The 23,405-nt window shown below is 40.6% G+C and overlaps 2 protein-coding genes across 4 annotated transcripts; one reads left to right on the forward strand and one right to left on the reverse strand.

Annotated features, from left to right (window-relative positions):
* Positions 1–816: 816 nt before the first annotated feature.
* On the forward strand, positions 817–22,718 carry rnf180b (ring finger protein 180b). 3 transcript variants are annotated; one of them, XM_068334356.1, is made up of 8 exons: positions 817–979; positions 16,833–16,957; positions 17,643–17,741; positions 18,016–18,762; positions 19,538–19,660; positions 20,017–20,224; positions 20,569–20,691; positions 21,308–22,718. In XM_068334356.1, exons 2-8 carry the CDS (start codon positions 16,886–16,888, stop codon positions 21,499–21,501), a joined length of 1,566 nt encoding a protein of 521 aa, XP_068190457.1. In that variant the 5' UTR covers positions 817–979; positions 16,833–16,885; the 3' UTR covers positions 21,502–22,718. The 3 variants fall into 3 exon arrangements, with proteins under 3 accessions (XP_068190457.1, XP_068190456.1, XP_068190458.1); XM_068334355.1 differs by lacking the exon at positions 817–979 and adding an exon at positions 16,205–16,295; XM_068334357.1 differs by lacking the exon at positions 817–979 and adding an exon at positions 16,205–16,295 and having other exon boundaries at positions 16,833–16,942.
* On the reverse strand, positions 13,485–14,865 carry htr1ab (5-hydroxytryptamine (serotonin) receptor 1A b). Its single transcript, XM_068334358.1, has one exon. The coding sequence runs from the start codon at positions 14,733–14,735 to the stop codon at positions 13,485–13,487; it is 1,251 nt and encodes a 416-aa protein (XP_068190459.1). The 5' UTR covers positions 14,736–14,865.
* Positions 22,719–23,405: the final 687 nt, after the last annotated feature.

Here is a 23,405-nt window from a genome sequence, read left to right on the forward strand (position 1 = left end):
CCTTATCATATAGAATAGGCCATCAGAGAAAACCAGTGTAGGAGGAAGATAGAGGGCATAATATTGTGATGACTGAAGTGAGACTCATCACATTCTGACGGGACACAATGGTTCTCAATAATTGGACTCGACAGGACTCAACATGCATGTGTGATGAAACCAACACCCAGATAGGCTCCCAGAATTCAACAGGGCCACGCCAGCCGAGCACTCCCAACCCCGGCAGCCAGGATCACCCAGAAGCCATCACCAGAAGAGCCACCGGGGGCACCGAGAACCACGGAGACCCAGGGACCCAAAGGAGGCAACGGCCGCTACCGCCAGGGCGCACGGGACAGGCCCAAGGGGCACGGGGCAGGGAGGCCTCCCATCACCCCTGAGGCATTTTCCAGCGCCATTACCAGTCCACCAGCCAGACCAAAGGTCAAGCGTAGGCCCAACGAAACAGCCCCATGAGCAGAAAGCAGACGACGCGCCCCGCCGCACCCAGATAGTGTGTGGTAGGGTGTGTCATCCCTCCCCCCAACCACACTCCAACCCCGCCCACCACCCCAAGAGGGAGCACCCAGCCCCCCAGCCAACCCCAAGGAAGCGGAGGGCCCCCAGCCCCCACGAGGCAGGAGAGAGACGAGAAGGGGCGGGCAGAAAGGAGAGGAGAGACGAGGACGAAGCGGAGCAGAGACTGGAGAAGGGAGCAACAGGAGGGCCAACCCACCCCACAGGCCAATCCAGAGTGCCCCAGAGGAGACAGGCCCAGCCACCCCCAAATCCCCAGAGACCTCAGGAACTCAGCACCCCCAGGGCCCAGGGGCAAGACAACAGATACAACAGCCGACAGGGCCAGGCGCCAGTGCCAGGCAGGCCCCGGAGATCCAGAGAGCAAACCCAGGCGTAAGATGGAGAGGGGCCCCTAGTGCATGCACACATCCATGGTATCCCAGATCCATCATTGCACTATAAGGTGGCAGAGGAGACACAGGTTAGTCATCAGATCACGAGCGCAGACAGCATGTTCAGAAACATATCAGATGTGTGAGAATGGAGGCATACGCTGACAGACAAGAGAAAGCTATAGATTTATATTTAAAGATCTAATAAATGGAGACCATTTTTCTGTAAAAATGATGCCAATTGTTTTTTCCAAGCAGCAGATATTTTCTCAAGCGAAATGTGATCGATGAGATTCAACCAATGGATGATGTTTAGGTTTTTTTAATTTTTCTAATTGACCAAAATGGTTTTCTTGGCAATGACAAGAGCTACAAGTGTGGGCTGTAGCTGAGCGTGAGGTAAGGCCGTTTCTGTTAGATCACCAATTAGGCAGATGTTTGGAGATTGTGGAATCCTGCAGTCTAACATAGAGGATAGTTTCTGAGTAACTGATACCCAAAATCGATAGACGGGTGAACATAGCCAAAGGGCATGGAAGTGAGTGTCGATAGTGTTTTGTGTGCATTGGGTGCATATATCTGTTTTACAGAAACCCATTTTAAATAATCTATGTTGTGTTATATGTGCTCTATGAAGTACTTTAAATTGAATTAGTTGTAAATTAAGGTTCTTTGTCATCTTAAATGTATTACTGCAAATCTTGGTCCAAGAGTCATAGTCAAATGATATGTTTAAATCTATTTCCCATTTTACGGTTGGTAGATGTATCGAGCCAGTTTTTGAGAGTGAACTATATACTGTATCTTTGAAAGATTTTTCTTAAGTTTTGGGGATAACTTTGTAATGTATTTGGTGAATTCAGGTAGCTGTAAATCAGGTGGCAATGAGGATGTTTGAAGCTTCGGAATACTTTTTATGATTGTCTTCTTTATATGCAGATATTGGAGAAAATTTCCATTATTTCAAATGTTTCGAATAGTTTTGTATATGTCATTAGTCTATTATCTTGAAGAAGGTGATGGAGGTGGGTGATCCCTTTCTTTGCCCATGTGCTAAAATAAAGAGGTTTTTTATTGTTAATAAAGTCTGGGTTGTACCAAATTGGGGAGAGTATACCAGGATGTAGCTGAGATCCTGCAAAATCTAGAGCTTTCCACCAAGCAGACAAGGTGGAGGCAATTAAAGGATTCTTGAAGCAAGGATGTTGTTTAAGGATTGTGGTTATAAACGGAAGATCGGAGAGATTGATGTGATTACTGTCTCTCTGTTCTAGCTCCAGCCAAGAGTTATAGTCCTTATGTGGATGGATCCACTTGATCAGATACTGTAGTTGGTTTGCTAAGTAGTACTGCATAAAGTTGGGCGCCTCCAAACCACCTTCAGATTTGTTTTTCTGGAGTGTGGTCAGGCAAATTTTAGCTGTTTTGTTTTTTGGATAGAATTTACCAATGGCAGAATCTAATGATTGGAACCACTTTGATGTCGGTTTAAATGGGATCATCGAAAAAAGGTAGTTGATTTGAGGTAATATTTTCATTTTAACAGTAGCTATTCTTCCCAGAAGGGAGATGGGGAGGTTGTTCCAACGTCTTAGATCACCAGAGACTTTCTAAAAGTGGGGTGAAGTTCAAGTGGACTAGATCAGAGAGTTTATTAGAAATATTTAAACCCAGATATCTAATATTACCCATGGGAAAATAATAAGGTGAGTTGTGGACTGCAGGATTCCACAAGTTCTCTGTTAATGGAAGTATGATTGACTTTGACCAGTTAATGGAATAATCTGAAAGACCAGAGAAGGTTGTAATTAGTGTACATACTTCCTTCACTGATGTATTTGGATTTTCTAGATAAAGTAAAATGTCATCCGCATATAAGTTAATCATAAGTTAACTTATAAGTTAACTCCTGAGAGCAGATACCTTTAATATTCAGGTTTTGACGTGTTGCTACTGCCAGTGGTTCAATAAATATTGCGAACAATAGTGGAGATAGAGGCATCCCTGTCTGGTTCCTCTTTCTAAAGTGAAATTTGGTGAAATTATCCCATTAGTGGTGACTGTGGCCTTAGATGAGTTATATAAGGTTGTTACCCACCAGATAAATGACTCGCCAAAGCCAAATTTATGAAGTAATGTGAAAAGAAAAGTAATTAACTTTGTCAAAGGCTTTTTCAGCATCAAGTGATATAACAATTGCTTTCCTGTTGTTGCGCTGTGTCAAGCTAATCAGATTGAGTAGTCTTCTAACATTGATGGTAGCGTGTCGACCCTTAATAAATCCTGTTTGATCCTTGTAAATTATTGATGGAATAATTTTCTCCAATCTGGAGGCAAGTGCTTTAGATATTATTTTAATGTTGGTGTTGATTCGTGAAAGAGGTCGATAGCTAGAGGATGAGTGGGATCTTTATCTGGTTTTAATAACAATTATATTGCAGCTGTATTCATGTGACCACTTGTATAACCATTATTTTTCATTACTACTCTGAAGAAGAGAGGGGCTAACAATGACCAGAAATGTTTGAGGAATTAGGTTAGGTTTAGGTTGGCGATGAAATTGTGGATGTCTTCTTTGTTCGGTTTTACAGAAGTTGAGTATAAGTTATGGTAATATCGATAGAAGACGTCATTAATTTCTAGAGGGCATTGTGAATACTTACCAGAGGGATCCTGGATTGTTGTTATGAAAGATTTTTCTCTGTTGCGTTGGAGTTGGTGTTTTGTGAAAAACTTTAATAAATAGGTTCGTAGGAGGTGGGTACACAGAAAACTCACTCACACAATGAATCAAACCACTCCTCTAGGGCTATAATAAATGTGTGATTTATTACACGCAGAGAATAGAAATATTAAGAAACAATAAGTACAAACAAACAAACAAACAATAAGTCAAAAGACCTCTATGATGCTAGACCAAATGTGTCATTTAGTCCCCACAGCGCATAGCAATGCAAACAAACAATTCTATGATGCTAGAATAAACTTGTAGTTTAATTCCCCACAGAGCACAGAAACAATTCTATGATGCTAGAATAAACTTGTAGTTTAATTCCCCACAGAGCACAGAAACAATTCTATGATGCTAGAATAAACTTGTAGTTTAATTCCCCACAGAACACAGAAACAATTCTATGATGCTAGAATAAACTTGTAGTTTAATTCCCCACAGAGCACAGAAACAATTCTATGATGCTAGAATAAACTGGTAGTTTCATTCCCCACAGAGCATAGTAATAAACAAACAAATACTTGGTTGAGCTAAGGCAATATATGGTGGCATTCCAAATATGCTTCGCCTCTTACCTTGACACAGGGAAGGAGAGCCTACAACCCAGGCAGAGTAGCTTCAACCAGGCTGGGGGTCCGTAGGTAACCTGCAGCTGACTCTTACTGGAGTATGAAACTCCTCACCTTTTATACCTTTTAAGAAGAAAGGCCTGCATGCGAGCAGGAATGGCCAGTTCCAGCTCTCAGGCAGCCCTCCCTTTGGTGGTACCCCCCGCTGAGGAATAAACATCACCACCCTCGAGAATGCAGTGTAGGAGGCTTTCACGCACTCGTAAACCATCTGTATCAGGAGACCTTACACCTTTGGAATGCACCAAACCTATCACACCAAAACTAAGAAAACTAAGAGATCTTTATTACACATTGGAATGTAATTTAAAGGCTTTCATGCACCCATAAAACATCTTACACCTTGACTGAAAACAGGTCTCCATCTCCTCTCCATCAGTTCTCCTTTGAGACAGGTACTGGGTCTGCTGCATCTGGTTTAATGGGCTGTGACCTGCTGTGACCTCTTTGTCCAAACAAACTAAGATGTGACTTAGCCCAGCAGTTGCATGGAGAGGTTTTGAAGCAAGTTCTCAGTAATGACATGATAAGAGTCAAATCAGGACACACACACAATACAAATTTCCATTACAGTTGGTTTGCAAGAAATTTGCTTGATTTATTGTTATGCTCAAAATTGTTATATCTCAGTTGTTGTTGTAAGAATTTTGTTCTCTTTGACAGGATGTTATTAAGACTTAGTTTTGCGTTTTGTAGTTCAGACCATAATTTTTCATTTGGATTTACAGCATAATCCTCAGACGTTTGAGTTTTTCTTCCATTTCTGTTTGTATTTGTTGTTCCTTTTTTTTTTTTGAATGAGGAGTATGATATTATTTTACCCCTGATTACAGCCTTCCCAGTTTCCCGAAGTAAGGAAGGGGAGTAATCGGGGAATTCATTATATTTTAAAAATTCTGCCCATTCTTGCCTTATTATTTTATCAAATTCTGGATCTTTAAGCAGAGAAATGTTGAAGCGCCAAGTCTGTGGAGGTTTATGGTGGTTAACTGTTTGTAGCCTGAGGAATATCGGTGCATGGTCTAATCCTAACCCTAACTTGATCTTTTTTTTCCCTTTTAGCACAGATGGCAATGCCAGTTTTAGATTGATCAATCTAGAATATGAGTTCGCATGCTCTCCCCGTGTCCGCGTGGGTTCTCTCCGGGTTCTCCGGCTTCCTCCCACATCCAAAAGCATGTGCTTCAGGTTGATTGGCCGGTCCCAAATTGCCCGCCGTGCACTGGCGTCGTGCCCGGAATGTCCCCTGCCTCACGCCCTATGCCGGCTGGGATAGGCTCCAGTTCCCCGTGACCCGCTACGGCGGATACAGCAGCGGTACATGAAAATGGATTTAATCATGTTTATGATCTGCCAAAACAGAAATACTGTAAAATTGTTGATAGGTTACAATCTGCAGGTGTGTGAGGTGCAGTGAGGTCAAATACTAAAATAAATTAACAGGGTTAGAACGATAAAATGAGATATAATCTGTGATGATACTCTCAATGCATAATTCAGTCAGAGACATTTTATAGATGCAATTATAAATGTGATAAATACTTGTGATAACACTGATTGGAAATTTTTAAAAAAATGAAAATGTTGGGATTGTTTCAGTTCCTTCAATTTTACGGAATGTCCTTATTTGTGAACCATAGAGATATTACAGTGTGAATTCAGTCATATCATGATAAAGTTCTTAATGCTGTTGTGGTAACTGTTGTTACATTATACAATTTCTAATTTGTCTTTTATTCTTGCCGCTTACATCATGCGATGCAGTACACTGGATGGTTGGACAACAGTTGAGAAGAGTAAGCTCAAAAAAGCCTTCATAAACAAATGAGGGTCGCAATGCTGTAAATAGTGAGACTTTTTTTTAATGATCCTGTTCAAAAATCCTGCTCAAAAACTTCCATGTTCACTTGAAAGACTTGTTTGATGTTGTGTAACTTTTAGACACTGTTACTGTTTTTAAAACAGTTTTGCTGAAAAAACTGCACATGCACATTTTATGTTAGAATATATTTTGCTTTCTTTAACAACTCTTTCTATATCTATATCTATCTATCTATCTATCTATCTATCTATCTATCTATCTATCTATCTATCTATCTATCTATCTATCTATCTATCTATCTATCTCTATCTATCTTTATTAATGTTATTACAGCTACTTGAAATACTCTAAATAATGTTGTCAAGGCATATAACAGAGCTCAAATAGGGAAAAGTGTTTACACTTCCAAGTAGAATGTCAAAGCTAAAAGGCGGGACAATTAGTTATTTTGTGATGGCCTGCAGATCAAATATGGCCAGATTGAGTTATTGTGTTCCTACAAAGAAACCATTGAAGGTCAAAATGAGATAAAAATTGTGTTTGTGAATGAATTTGCAGGTGCAAGCATAAATCTTGTACAAGATACTTTGACAAGTGGGACATGTTTCCATATTGTGAGCCTCCTGGAGTTTCCTATTAAAAAGACAGTAGTTGGACTTGAAAGTCTTTTGGGCAAGCTGATGTTCATGAACTTGTCCTCAATGCCTGGTATTGTATTTGCTGCGCATTTCCCTAACAAACTTGAAAGGGACTAAACATATTATGGAAAAGAAGATGTGATCTTGGTAACTTTGAGCCCTTGATTTTTCCAACCGGATGTCCTAACTGAAAATGTTAAATTCCAAGTTGATGGACATATGCCACACCTAGACAAATGTCAGTGATCTCAACAGTTTTACGTTGGCAAATCTATTGTCACGCCAGGGCTTATCATGGAACAGCTGACATGTTAAAACTGTAACCATTGCCCTCAAGTTCAAAATAAATTTGTTTTGTTTTTACTTTACAATGCGTTTTATGTGGTTCATTAAAAAATTACGTGCAGTGGAATACTTAAAATGATAAATAAAATTAATGTTAAAGGTAAAAAGGTCTTTGCAGCCTGCAATCATAGATTTTCTATCAGCTCATTCTGTGTACAATAATACGCAATCAAATATCAGATGATAACAAAAACAACCAAAACATTTATCTAAGTCTGAGAATGAAATGAGTGCTAGAGGAGAGCTCTTAATTTGGTCTAAATGAGGTAAGTATGAGATTCGTAAACTGAAGCAGGGATGAGAGTAGAATGTGGCAGGGAACCCTAAATGAAACTTCATAGGGATTTTTTTTTCATAACTAGCCCCAATTGTTCATCGGATAATGTAATAAAATTCCCATCATGCCCCACAGTGTGACAAAGCGCAAGTGAGAAACTTCACTAGGTCAATCACTTGGGGAAGGCCATTGCATCGTACGATCACCACGTGATCATCATTTGATCATCACAACTTTCTCAATGTACGTCCATATAAAGCCCCTCACCCCACACCCCCTCCGGGAAAAACCCATTGCATCATACGAACACCACGCGAACAGCACGTGATCACCACATGATCAACACATGACTGACAAAGGGAGGGATATTCACCGGAAGAGGGAGGGTTTATATTTTTCTGTATTTTTTTGACGGTTACATTTATGTGACGTCATCCAGTAAGGAGGAATATACACCGTAAGAGACGCGACATACACCGGAAGGGGGGTATACACCGGAAGGGGCGGGACTTGAGGGGTCAAAGACGTCAAAGTCATCAATCAAAAGATAATTGACAGAAGGTGTGTTACTTATTCTCTCACAAAACCTACATCATACTTCCATCAGACTTGGAAGGAGGGTATATGATGGACCCACTTAAAGAGGTGGATTCAAAAGTATTGCCACTTTCAGCTTTCCTCAACATTTATGTGTATAGTACTTATACTATTGACAGACTAGGAACAAAACAAAACAAAACAGGCATCTAAAGTGGAAGAACCCACTTAATGTTGCAGTAGATCCCGATGAAGAGACCGCTTTAACAACATATTTTCTGACCGTCGCAACACTGAGATTTTCAGACTTTGTTTACATACTTTATGATGCATAATTACAGATAAACCTGTTGAAACTGGGTGGAAGCATAAGACATATATAATGACAAGTTCTTGATCTAAAGCCTGAAAAAAATGACAACTACAACTACAAATAATGTGACTTCTGATCCTTGAGGTAGATTATAGTAGTCATGGAGTCACATTATGAGGTTCATACTGTTATGAAGTAGCAGCATGATGGAATATCATTGTTGTTTTACAGCAAGACGATTCTTGGTTGACTGAGCCTTTCTGTAAATGTGTTTTCCATGTCTGTGTGAGTTCTCTCCAGGTTCTCTGGCCTCCTCCCACTACCACAAACGTGCAACTTTTGTGGTGGTGGTGGTGGTTGGTTGCTACAAATTGTCCATAGGTAAGAGTGTCAGTGTGAGTGGGTGTCTGTCTTTCTTTGTAGCCTAGCAATGAACTAGCAAATTGTTCAGGGTGTGCCGTGCTTCTGCCTTATCAATGAAAGAATAAAGCTGAAATATCAGGTGAAACGAGCCTCACTGCCAAGGTCCAAGCTTTATGAGTAGTATCTAGTATTATCTGTCGCCAACTTCTCGGATGAGTAATGTCAACCCACACTTTATCAATCAATCAATCCACTTTTATTTATATAGCACTTAATCACATCTGAAGACATTTCAAAGCGCTTTAAAGATAGAAAGCCAACAATGCCCTCCAGAGCAAGCATAAGTGCTCAGGGAAAAACTCCCTCATTGATGAAGAAACTCTGGGCAGGACCCTGGCTCTGGAGGGAGCCTGGGTCTTTATGAAAACTATCCTGGTTTGTCTTGAAATAATTCAGCATTCCAGCATGCCTCATCCAATGCTAATGCACTCTTTGCAAAAAGTGGACAATGTAAAACTCTTCTAGCATTTCAATAATGTCATTTAGATGGAATGTCACTTTGAGGTTAAATCTTTTGTTACACTTCAGGATATTCCCTGACAACACATCCACTTGCTCTCACTGTGATAGAAACATTTGCACAGCCGCTGATCTCCACCTATCTTGAGGTAATTGTTTCATTGCATTGTGCAGTACATCTAAACTATATGTCAATTTGTTTCCATGACCACCAGTAAAGTTGTTGGCTCAGCTCAGTGTGTGATTTAAATTTCTTATGGTTCTCCTTGTGATGAAAGGCAGGAGAAACTTAACCATCATTATTATTTGAAAGATATTGCAACCAGATACAGCATGTCACACAGAGCGATTCTTAATTATCCCGACCTATATATTTGAATAAGCTCACTTGAAAAGATGTCACACTGTCATGCTGTCACGCTGTCACCAACTCCACCCACTACTTGTCAATCAAGTACCCAACCAATCATGGCGCCCTACCAATCATGGCACATCTGCCAGGAGGAATCACGTGAACAAAATGGCGTAAGGCATCTGCTATGTTAGGAGAAGAAATAAGTACAATTGGATTTCACCAGTTAATATAAGTTTAGAGTGTCATAACTGTTCCAACAATTTTCATGTTTTTGAGCAGAGAGTCTGTCCAGCTATCGTTTCCGTTTGGAATGGGACAATCGATGTAGTATCCAAAATGCTCCCCAGGCATCTGACAAAAACGGTCTTTAAGTAACTACACACAGTTCTGTTCATGTAGTCAACTAACAGAACTATCAATTCTCTAAAATTTCTTTTCCACTTGCTCTTTTGACAGGTGTCTTTTCCTTTAACGTTAGCTCCTTTGTCAATCTCATGATTATGTACGTAGCTTTCTTTCTCCTGTTAGCCTGCTTACATTCGTGTACAGCTTCGCAATGCCCGCCCAGCACAATCCATGATTTGCCAACACAAAGTTGTTACGTCACCATGTTGATTTTTGACTACGTTGGGTGTGCTTGGTTTATAATACCAATACTTTTTTTTTTTCATATCTTTGGTATGAAGTCTCATATTATTGTTTTATCATGGAATTTCCATGGGTTCCTGCTAGTTTGATATACAATTCATTTATTTATATTATGTTTAGCTAAGTGCTGCAAAATGTACAAAACATGCATCGCGATTGAATGCATTTCTGTGTGTTTTTTTTCCATGCTTGTTAACGGCAGCAGCTCCAAGTGGAGATCAAGTAAAGATGAAGAGGGTTTGTTCTTTCGTTGGGTCCAGCCATGCTGAGAAAACCTTTAATATAATTCCTCTGACAGCAAAACGCCACTGGTGCCACTGCAAGGGAAACATGACTGACCAGTTGAAGAGCGTATGGATGAAATTACATCCGCCCTCTTCACCTCCTCCAGTATTAAGGCTGATTTACAGACAAGTGCACTTCGGGGAAGTCTCTGAGGAAACACAGACAACAAACATGGAGATTACCCAAGATGGGACACCAACAGCGTACCAACTTTGTGGTTGGTGATTTTAGTAGACATCCACATATATCTCAGTGACTTAGAGGAATTTGATGTGATCGGGAAAAAACTTAAGTCCACTTTTTTTGTTGTTGTTGTTCTGAGAAATTCTTTTCAAATATCTGTTCACAAGAAGAGCAAATCTGACTGACAGATAATTTTTTTAACTTTTTGTATTTTAAACAGTATTTTATTTGATCTGGCAGCATGTGATAATTAGTTACAACACTGTGGGAAAAAAACATCGGAGTTACTGATAGATTGAAATGTTCTCTAATTATTTCTCTGGAGATTTAAGAAAACGTTGATCAGCTCACTACTAATGTTTGTAATTCACAGGACCACCCCAAATTGTATGAGTGTTTTTTAGTCGATGTCATCTCTGCTAAGTTGGCCGACATTTAAGTGCGAGATTTTAAATGTAATAATTAGTAGATTTATGGCTGCAGAGAAAAGTTGTCTTGGGATCAAACCCCTAAATTCCTACATTTTCCATAATGCAGCTGAAAAGCATCTTCTCACTTTATGGCTGAAGTTCAAGACATCATGTGACAAAACAAAGTGGGACATAAGTAGTAGCTCCACATAAACCAGTCACTACTGCAGTATACCATAACTATTTATACACTACTGGTCAACACCTTGCCAAACTCGCCAAGCAAGTAGTTTTCAACCAGATCCATTTCTTTGTTGGGGAAAATTAACAGATACAGGAATGTTTGAACAGTGCAGAGGTGTTCATTTTACTGTACTCTATGCTGGTCTATGTGAAGGATATGTGTATGTTTAACAGACAGATTAGAAAGTCTTGAAGGAAGAACAGAAACATGAAGGACCTCATCGATGGCCAAAGTCTTCTGTCTCTGCACTATGTGACTCAAATTAACCTTATTAAACCTCTCATCTCTTGGTCAACTGGCTATCCTTTCTGTTTAGAATTGATGTCTGAGACATGTATAACGCTACCAACGGATGGAATGATGCAGCCATAGTGCAACGTTTGCAGTGGTTTTGTTATTTACGCCTTGAAGGAAGAGTAAACTGAAACAGGAACATGATGTTCTTGTAAAACAGACAGGATTTAGGTCATTATAACCTTGTTTAATGAGAAGAAATAAGAAGTTAAGGAGTTAAACTATAATAAGAACAAAGTTTGGATTACTTGTTGACAGAGGACTGCAGGACACACACACATACACATACACACATTCACAAACATCAGTCCCTATGTACCACCATCAACAATAAAAAGTACACCTGCTTATTGTCTAAGGAAGCTGCCAGCTGTTGGCCCCTCACGCACACCTCTGTATTCCCATGTGGCAACAGGCCTTTGATCAGGTAATTGCCCCTCCAGCACCAGAGTTTGCATCCACCATATGTCGCTATGGCGACCACCTCTCCAGCATCCACCTGTGTTGTCCCCTTCGGAGCCTTTTTTTAAGATGGACTTATGAAGCTGTCAGTGATGGAGGAAAAGGGCATCCAACCACCGTAACAAACTGTGTGTGGGTGTGTGTGAGTGTGTGTGGGTGTGTGTGTGAGTGTGTGTGTGTTGCATTCTTTGTCTTTCTCTTTCTACTCGCTGACAACACCCAAGACACTCTGTGTCAGTGTCATTCCCTGGATTGATCTACATTTTTCCCCCTCAAACTTTAAATACAGATTTTTTTTTGACAGCCATCCCTGGGGTACAACAGATTCACTCGTGTGTGTAATTAGAGGATCAGAGTGCAGGTCGCGCAGGAGATGATGTGATTTTTTTTTTTAACAGAGGATCAAATTCTGTGAGGGTTTTATTAACAAGAATCGAAGTTCCACTTAGTTGTATACCTGCTTTTCTCCTTTGACTTTTAGGTGAATAAAATCATCCTCCACTCTGATGGGATCACATAAAATATTCTATCTGTTATCTCTTCAATGAAACTTTGTGTAGTCAGTATTCTTTATTCAGATCGAAAGGTTCCATGTGTTATAACAGCACAGTGCCACCCAGTCTAAATATTCTAAATATGTCAACCTCTAATTTTACACTCTATTCTCCAAATTTTGCATATTTTGCTTAAATTTATATGACATTTGCAGTTTTTTATATTTTGGGATTTCCTATAAAAATCTAAAGCTTTGACAGTTTAAACATTCATGACCTTAATGTGAGTGAAGAGGTCATTTAGCAGATGGAGATTATTGTCTCCTTTACATCCCCACTGTAGAGAACTTTCCCTGGAAACTTGCTTTTACTCAAACGTACTACAGAAGTAAGCTTGACGTTTCATTTCATGCTTTCAATGCAGATCCATAGCTGACAATCAGCCGCACAGGAAGAAGAAAAAGCCTGACGTGATTGTGGGGAGCTTCATCTGGAAACTCTCACAATCACACATGATAGAATGGAAGTAGATTTGTGAACATGACAGCAGGATGGATGCTTTCAGTGCAGATGTCTTCCAGAAATTTCTGTATTTTCAAAAGATCATGCAATGGTGTCCTGGGGAATAGCTTCTCTTTTGGATTCTAGACTGTGACTTTATGACAGAAATGATTCATAAACAATTTAATGAGGAATCAATTGTCAAAAAATATTAAGGTTGCTGCTATGTAGAAGTCATTTCACCACTTATTTAAACAAAACTTTGAATGCAAAATCTGCTCAGAAATTTTAAATCAATGACCTCTAAAAATAATGAAAAAGTATATTTTTATTGAACATAACACAACAGGATGAAGAACATGGAGCTTCAGTCAACGATCACGGCTTTATCTATGCATAGACTATATACTGTATTCTCAGGGAACGTTTCAGTACTCGTACAGATGGTAAAGAAAGCAATCCTTATGAGCCCTCAACAGTTTCAGCATTATTCTGTATTTAGAACAATCTGTTTGTGCCACTTTTATAGGCTGCTGGGTGACATTTATGGTCTGCAGAAATGACACTTGATTATTTTCTTGAAAGCGCTCTGAAAGTCTTTGTTGAAATACGCGTAAATGATGGGATTGAGTAAGGAGTTGGAGTAGCCCAGCCAGTTTATGACATCTGCCAGCCAGCGGGGCATGTAGCACGACCCCTGGCAGAAGGGCATGACCAGGGCGACGATGAAGAAAGGCAGCCAACAGAGGATGAAGGTGCCCATGATGATACCCAGAGTTTTTACCGTTTTTCGCTCCCGAGCAAGCGCGATCTTCCTCTTCGTTTCAGTCGCCTTCTCGTGCCTGCTCTCGAACAGCGGCACCGAACTTGGAGTGTTTGGCAGCGGTAGGTTGCCTTTGGAGTTGCTGTGGACTTCGATGATCTCCAAAGACTCGCCGTCCTCTGTGTGTTTTACTGCCCCGTTGACGCTAGGAAGCGGCCCGGGCTCCACGCTTCTCTTCCAGGACTTGCCTTGCGCGTCTGCAGGAGTCTTTTTGTGGAATAAAGCGGGAGATAACGCCAAGCAGGAGTCAGACACTTTCTTTTTCTCCGTTTTACGCACAGTCCTCCTGATCCTAAATCTGGCTGCTTTAAATATCCGCCAATATAAAACCAGCATGAGTATTAGTGGGATGTAAAAAGCCCCGAATGTTGAGTAAATTGTGTACCAGGGGTCTTGCCTGATTATGCAGTTGTTCGGGTTCTTTCTGTCCTCTGCCATACTGCTTGGTTGGGAGCGCATGATTAACATTGGGGGCACTGAGATGGAGAATCCGACGAGCCAGGTGACGCTGATGAGGACTGCTGCTCGCCTCGGCGTCCTCTTCTTCATGTAGTCGATGGGCTCAGTTATCGCCCAGTATCTGTCCAGAGCGATGGCGCAAAGGTGCAGAATGGACGACGTGCAGCACAACACGTCCAATGAGATGAAGATGTCGCACGGAATCTGACCAAGAGTCCACCGGTTTAAGATCTGGTAAAGCGCGGCCATGGGCAGAACCAGCACCGACACCATCAGATCTGTGACAGCCAGAGATCCGATAAGGTAGTTAGCGACATTCTGGAGAGACCGCTCCAAGGCAATGGCTGCAACCACACACGCGTTCCCAAATATTGCGCACAGGATGAGCGCGCCAAGCAAGAGCGTTGTTATCACTTGATAGCTCAGCTTCACATCTTCGTCTTCAGATGTGGAGGTTTTGTTGGAGGTGTTGGTAAGCTGAGGCCAGGCTGTCGTGTTGCTTGTGTCCCCCATTGTTGGCAAACTTGCTGGCTTGTTTTGGAAAGCTTCTGTTACTTGTTGGGGTGTCCAGGACGCATCAGGTCGTCACACGTTGAATCACGCATTGTGCACTGTTTGGTGAAGCAGAGGATCAGAAATGCGAGTTTCGGCTGGTGGCGGAGAATGATGTTGTGCTTTTATATCAGTGATGGAAAATGCGTCATTTGTCTGTGAGGATGTAATACAGAGGGGTTTTAGTGCCTGCTCAGTCGACAGATTTCTAAAAACATGTGCATTTTGCCGTTCCGATGAGAAAATAAGTTCATCAGTTTTGTGTTGCAGCTTTTGAATATAATCTGTACGAATTGACATTTATTATCATTTTATTGATCTGCTTTGAATATTCACAATGGTATTATTAAGAATACTGTAGCTGAAACCACATTGTAAGTAAACTGTAATTTGCTATATTATTAATAATAATAATAATAATAAAACTATTATTATAAGTAGTAGTAGTGGTAGCAGTAGTAGTGGTAGTAGTAGTAGTAGTAGTAGTAGTAATATTAATAATAACGAGAATAGTAATTGTTATTTTTTGTTTAATTTTACTGTGCCACCGACTTCTCATTGAAACAATTTATTTTACCCTAAATACGACCTCCCGTATTAACGGTGATCCAGTAGACTGTCCTCCAGTGTCGTTTTCAGCGCCACAAATCGTGTTTTGGAGCCACCTGGCGTCGGTCTTCTTTTAGTCTGCTTTTACATAAAAATAAGTAAGTACAATACATAAATACATACGTACATACATACATACATACATACATACATACATACATACATACATACATACATACATACATACATACATACATACATACAGTTGGCATAACAGTAATGCTGAGGTGCACTCTTCAGAGATGAAAAGACGGGCCGTTATGTTACAAGGCCTCTTCTCTTCTTCATTCAAGCTATAATGAGAACATTCAGTTTTCATGATTTTCGTCCCAGGAAAAGATTTCATTGTATTGCATATTTTCTTGCTATGGATGAGAGCACATAGACATCTGACATTGTTTTAATAAACATTGAACCAGTCCGGCCCTCAGTTTGCAGCAATTTGGGGTTTGGGGCCGTCTTGGTATTTCACTTCCCCGCAATGCATAATGGACTTTCAGGAGCGTTCGTCCAGTCTGCGGCATCAGGCAAACTGGACGTGAGAGCTGTCCAAGTGAGAGCAAACTGGAACATGGAAAAGTTGTCAAACTGTGAAAACTCCTCCCGTCATGAATATTTAATTACTCACTTTTTTTTAAAATCAGTGCAAAAGATATATCAAATAACCATTGTCGTTGATTATTTAATGCTGTTTAAAGCGTAAAGCTCTAAATGAAGGACAAAGAAGCTGCGATACAGGAATCTTTACGTTATTTCTATTTTACCTATTTTTCTATCGCTTCTCTGAGGGTTTTAAAGTTTGGTCTAAAATGCTTGCCGTCGATTTCTTGTCGTGACGTCACTTCTATGTTTACAACAGGGCTGCTTAAAAATATCTGTTAGATATCTTCATTATTCCGCCTGAACTTTCAGGTAGCGACTTGGAACATTTTAACCATTAATGTTCATTGGGGTTTAATTATTGTTGTGTTGTTTTGTTCGTGTTGTTTTTAAAATACCGAAAATGACAATTTTGCAACGTTGAATGGGACCACGTTGACAGACTGTTTCGACACAGATTTTATACTTTATACTAATTGAATATGTGCTATTTAACCGTACTGGGGGTTGTTGTATCATTAAATCTGTAAGAAGTATCAGCAATTTACGTATATTTTCCAGCCTTATCTGTAGTTTACTTTATTGATTTAAAGATCAAGGTAAAACAACAAATATCAAATATTTCCCTCGTACCAGGTCTACGGCCGTACTTCTTTATGTGTTACGTCATACGGTAAATGATGTCCGTGGAGCTTCTACAGACAGATAAATTCGGGAGCTTAGTTCATGCTTGGAAACTACATCCGATTTGAGATTTAAAGGAAAATGTTTTTTCGAGGCGTTTGTAATAGCTTAGATTTTGTGTCTGTAGTGTTTTGACTGTATTTTGACTGTTACAATCATCCCCAGCGTCAACGTGATCATCTGAAGCTGAGTGAAAACTTCATGTCGGAGACAGAAACATGCTGCGCTGCAGGAGGTGCCGAAAAGGAATTGCACAGTCAGCATTTTTGTCAGTGGTTGGTGAAAATTTGGTTGGTTTTATTAATTTGAGCCTGAAGAGCTTTTTGAGAATTCTCATTTGTTGATTGTTGTCAAGGCGGCACGGTGGCGCAGTGGTTAGCGCTGCTGCCTCACAACACGGCGGAGTTCGCATGCTCTCCCCGTGTCTGCGTGGGTTCTCTCCGGGTTCTCCGGCTTCCTCCCACCTCCAAAAGCATGCGCTTCAGGTTGATTGGCCGGTCCCAAATTGACCGTAGGAGTGAGTGTGTGTGTGAATGTATGTTTGTTTGTATGTGGCTCCGCGGTACACTGGCGTCGTGCCCGGAGTGTCCCCCGCCTCACGCCCTGAGACTGCCAGGATAGGCACTGGCTACCCCGCGACCTGCGTTAGCGGATTTAGCGGGTTGGAAAATGAATGAATGATTGTTGTCAGTCTCTTCTCTGTTCACAAAGCTGTTTTATGTTCTGTGTTTGTCTGCTGGTCTTTGATACAACTAGGGGTGAAATAAGTCATCAAATCATATATCTGACAGGTCATATGATGAGGTGAAGTGCTGTTCATTGCTGAATTTATCATATCTAGTAGTCCATAATGTTGTCAGGGTCACCCAGAGTTTAGGATAACTCAAAGCCAGCAGCTTTGTGATTAGATGGCTGGCTTTCATCATGAGATAACCTGGGTGTGAACCTGACTGACTGTATTCATTCATGTTGAAGGAGGCGGAGGCCACAGATCGAAGATCACCTGATGCCTGCAATATTTGGCACATAAATGTTGATACGTTGCCAGAATGGATTGTCACCGCAGTTGAGCAGGCGAGTGTGTCGCGCAACCTCTCATAAGCAGAAAACTAACTAACTAGCTCCCCTCCTCTGCACTCTTATAGGTGTTTAACACACATCTACTGATTTTGTACTACAGATTTGAATGTCATATTATTTAGCTATAAGTGATTACAACATAAATGTTGCAGATCTGTATTTTTTTTTATTTATTTATTTACTTGCAAAAATAGAATGGATTTAACATTTTATTTTCTAAGGAAGTTTTCCATTTGAAGATGGGGTTTTGATTTTTGTCTGTGCGTAGGCCCAGTGGACTGTAGGAAAACTGAACTGTGAGAACTGTGCCGCTCGCCTGGGCGGCTTCAACTTCATTCATCACAGTGAGTGTCCTTGTGGCCGGGATGTCACCATACATCTCAACAAAAGCCGCGTGGATTGGGATCACAAACATTGTGTTCCCATCGTCCAACCAAGGAAGAAGAAACCTGGAATAGAACAGGGTGGGCTGTTAACAAATGGCTGTCACACAGAACAGAGGGCTCACTTTGAACAGGCTGAACTGGACAGTCTCCATCTTGACGGTGCTGCTGTCATGTCCTCCAGCAGCCCTGCAGACGCCTCTGGTGATGGTGAAAATGTCCAGTCCCTTTGTTTCAGTCCTCTGTCCTGCAGCTCTCATAGGAGACAGAGCTGTTTGGAAGACTATACCCCTATCAGGTCATCTTGTTTTTCCCTTTCAAGTACTGTGGACAAGTTTGCTGTCAAGGTATCAAGGGCAGAGACAAATGAGTCTGTGGCATCTGCAGCATTCTGTCCCCCCAGTCAAGTGTCTGACAATGATGTTGATGTACCTTTCAATGCTGTTGCCTGTCATTCATTGGTTTCTGGAAGGACATATCCACCTATGTTTCCAATAACTGTGAGAACTAGGGAGGATGCAGGGTCCTCTCCAGAGAATATAGCTCGCGGCGAGGAGGTGTCTGACTCACTACTGTCGCTCAGAGAGGGATCCATCTCTGACAGTTTCACCGAACAGGATGAAGACGAGCAGGTATTTAAAAATAGCTATTAGCACCATGGCCAGTTATTGGTTTTACCGTGCCAAAATCTGCCATGTTCCTTGAGGAATGACTTCTTGTAACCTGTGAAATTCAGGTTTATATTTGGAGGGCTGCTGACAAAATGATGTTTTATAGCAGCTTAAAAGTCAATTTCAACTCCACTCATACACCTGCAAAAACAATCTACACTTCCTGAAATTCATCAGGTTTAATAGAAACTGGAGTGTTTGAACTGTGCGTGAACTCTAAAGCAATCAGAAAGAAACCCTAGAAATAAGCAAACAAGCTTAAATGTGGAAGTATTTATATGCTTTTGATGTGAATTGTTACTTTCCCAGAAAATTCATTACAGCTGACAAGTCTACTTGAATGGGAGCCAATTTTAATTTTAAAATGTCCTGTCAGACAATCTAACTTGACTTTTCTGTTTGCCCCAACCCATGCAAATTAATATATTATTTAGACCACGTCTGCATTTAGGCCTCTTCATGTTCTAAAGTCACACAGATAGATGTTTTCTTTTATTTAGTTTCGATTTATTCTTGTCTGAGGTTTAGTGAAGCCTGTTCGTTTCAATGAATTTTGTTTCATGTTATTGTTTGCAGTATTTGTCACCAGCAACACCGTCAGTATCTTGAACACCCCAGAAAAAGATGAAGCAGCATCAGTGAATTGCTAACTTCATATAAAAAATATTTTTTCTGTATGTCTTCTCTTGTGATGGGGTTCATAATTCATGACGATTCTTTTTGTGTTCATTCTCAGCCTCAAGTCTTCATGGCCTCCCTGGCCCCAAACTCATTAAGCAAAAGGGAGAAGAACCGTCTGAAGGGTTTTCGACGGAAACAGAGAAAGAAAGAGCGATGGCTCCACAGTCGGCAGAAGCAGGTGAGACAAGTCAGACTGCTTTTCTGCTGAGGGAATCCGCTTTGTTATCAAATCAGCTAGCAATGAATGTGTTTACATGGTTGTAAATGCTGATTTCTAAAAGTTCCAACATTGTCCCAGATTTTGTGGTTCTAGTCTCAATGAAGTAGAACATAAATCAAAAGACCAAGTTTGCCACTAGTCAGAGAAACAAACCATCGTAACAAAAGGGATCAAAACCAGTCATTCGTTCTAACTTTGGGTTTTTGTATTTAACCATGTTCTCAAAATATTAAACTTTTAAGCCTGGGAAAGAGTGTTGTATCTAGTCCAAAAAATCTGCAGTTTGTTTTATGGATGTTGTTTCGTGTGTCCAGACTGAGAGTGTGACCGTCTCCCTGGACGACAGCAGGGAGGGCCTCACGTGCGCCATTTGTCTGGACATCTACTTCAGCCCCCACAGCTGCCACCCCTGTGGACACGTCTTCTGTGAACCGTGTCTCCGCACACTCGCCAAGAACCGCCATACAAACACACCCTGCCCCCTCTGTCGTGCCCTCATCTCAGATACCAGTCTCCATAAAGGTGAATTTCCCACAAAAATACTTGACATATAGTCCTCCTGTCCCATTAGTGTGTAAACACATTTGTTGTATTGATCATATATTGTATAATCACCCCCAAAACATACCGATCACCTCGTGGTTTCACTGACAGCTCTAGAAAATTATTTTCCAGTATCTGAATGATTAATCTGCTGGCCTGCCCAGTATAAGTGGGTGTCAATAATGGAAGGAGAAAATAAAAGATTGATCATGTCAATCATTAGTCATGCGTCCGTCTTAAAATACCAGTTAGGTGGTTTTAATTGCAGATTATCATAATCAACCTATGAAATACTGACAGTAAGTACGGTTGTTCCTCTTCAGAGCTCAACCGGACAACAAAAGACTTCTCTAACGTGTACTCTGCCCGGAAGCTGAACTTCATGAGGTCTTACTGCGCCAGATGGCCTCTGCCCAGCTGTCAAAAATGCTTCCGTACCTTCTGGGGTGAGAAAATGTTTGTAAAGAAAAAAACAACAAATCATCCTACATTCATTTTGTCTATCAGTGATCCTTCAGCAGTAACCAGAATGGTTGCTTTGTGAAAAGATGAATCAGTTGTAGCCAAAAGCAGAACTGTTTAACTCTGTGGTTGACCTCAGTTAACCTCATCGTGTTGTGACCTCTTATATATATGTGACCTATATATATATATATGTGTGTGTGTGTGTGTGTGTGTGTATATACTGTATGTATATATATGTGTGTATATACTGTATGTATATATATACACTGTATATATATATATGTGTGTATATATATATATATATATAGAGAGAGAGAGAGAGAGAGAATGTGTATGTGTGTGTGTGTGTGTGTGTGTGTGTGAAAACTGCATAGGAAGTTTTCTATAGAAACAAAATTAAAGCAATACATTTACTGAAAAAAATTTCCCTTGCAGTTTTTCCTTTGATTCAGAAATACTGTGAATAATCTGTGTTGATGATGGAATAGCTAATTTTAGGACCAGCAGTAAATTCATTGAGTGTTTGGAGTGAAAATATTAATGAAATATATCTTGAAATTCTTGATTTTTTAAACAAAACCTGTCTAATTTCTGTAGAACGGAGACGGGAGGGGATGGCACAGAGGCGCTGGCATTTTGCCATGGAAGATTTAACCCTGAACGCTTGGGACTTCACAAACTTTCGCACCTGGCTTTTTGACATCTTCCTGGTCATCATCTGTATCCACTCAGTCAACTGGGTCCTGGCTTTTCTCTTCATCCTTTTTGTCATGTTCTATTTCTTCTGTTGAGAGAGCGAGAAGTCTTTGTTATCCACAAGAGAAAAGGGTAATGTCTAATAAAGAACAAGTTGAGTTTCTCACACGTAGACACGGTTGAAGCAAGGAGGAAGAATCTCAGAATTTATGGCTGTGAATTTTGCACAAAAGGTTGTAAAAGTTGACACTGCTTACCAAAATGTACTTTTAGTGATGATATAAACAATGCTTCCCTTTCACTTATGTTAGCTTAGTATTTCATTTTGAGGTTTTCTGATGTACAAGACTAAAGAGTAAAGCTAAAATAGAGAAAAAATACTATGGACTGAATCATATTAGTATTTCATATGTTATATTAGTCGCCTGTTTGTATATGGTAGAAGTACCATTACTTACAAATGAACTACCAGTAATGTGGGGGGGGTTTTCATTCATCTTCTGCCGCTTCATCCACCGTAGCGGGTCACGGGGAGCTGGAGCCTAACTCAGCTGGCATAGGGCGTGAGGTGGGGGACACTCTGGGCACGACGCCAGTGCACCGCGGAGCCACACACAAAGAGGGACAACCATTCACACACACACTCACTCCTACGGGCAATTTGGGACCGGCCAATCAACCTGAAGCGCATACTTTTGGAGGTGGGAGGAAGCCAGAGAACCCGAAGAGAACATATACAGTATATCACTTAAAATTAACTTTACTGTCCCTTTAAGCTGAAATCTTAATGATAGCTTCAAAGCTGTAGGTGTTCGCAAGCACCCCTACTGGAGATCATGAACAAGCCTGAACACATGTTCATACCCCCTGAGATAAGTTCAGTCAGCTTGAGCGTCCTGCAATACGGAGCAGCTTTAAGTCTACATTTTAGTGTTTCGTCTAATTATTGAGCAGCAATTGCATGCAGCTTCCTGAGGATTGGGACAGCAGTGCACGGCTTACTGGTTTTGGAACCAATGAGTTAGTGGAAAGGTCAAAGTCTCGACCCACCCAGAAAATATGTGTCTTTTTTTTCAATCAAATTTTTTAAAAAGTGTCAAGAGTTTTCAAACTTAAGATTGTTTTGTTTTTATGTTGCAGAAGTGCCATGCTTTGTCTTAGTTAAAGTGGAATGAGTTGTACTCGTGCTAATTGTGTGGAAAACGTTGCTGACAAACTTTTACAGCTACATTTTGTGTGATTCAGAAAACATGCTCAGGTGCCTTTTGTCATTCTATGCCTTCTGTTCATTAAACTTGACTCAAGCAGACTGCATTGGATATACTCTTCACATGAAATCTAAATACATTTAAATGATATGAAACCTGTGAACACAACCTGTTTTGATTTATTTTAGCAAAAATGACCCAACCTAATAAATGATGGTCAATGAGTTTAATGCTCCTTTAATCTATTTGTTCACCTAATTACTTTTTTAACCAGATTCCTGCTTTTGTTTATCTGGATCCCATCCTTCGTCAACCATATAGATGTTCAGAGTTGTCTTATTGCCCTTCAGACATGAGGTCATTCCTGTTAGCTGTAGCCTAACTATAATATTCTACAGTACCAGTTTAAAGTTCTGATAAGAAGACTATCGAGGGTTTTGTGTTTAAACTTGTGAAATGTGTTTGAATCTTCCTTTTGCAGTTTGTATTCTGGAGAAGAAAAGTCAGAAGCCTGAAGGTTAAACACACCTTTCTAGTGTTGAAGGGATTGAATGCGACGCAAAAAAAAGAAGAAAAACACTGCAAATATTTGTTTATTCAAAGTAAAAAGCCAATACCGGTTTTAGGGTCATTAGCACATAAGACTATCTGATCCTCTTACTCTTTTGGGGCGGCAGTGGCTCAGTAGTAGAGCTGGTCGTTCAATGTTTCAAAGATTGGCAGTTCAATTCCCGCTCCCGCCCAAAAGAACACCCAGAGGGGAGCTGACAGTAGGAGGCGTCAGCTCCCCT

Source organism: Antennarius striatus, chromosome 15 (genome assembly GCF_040054535.1).
Source record: "Antennarius striatus isolate MH-2024 chromosome 15, ASM4005453v1, whole genome shotgun sequence".
In the NCBI taxonomy this organism is placed as follows: domain Eukaryota; kingdom Metazoa; phylum Chordata; class Actinopteri; order Lophiiformes; family Antennariidae; genus Antennarius; species Antennarius striatus.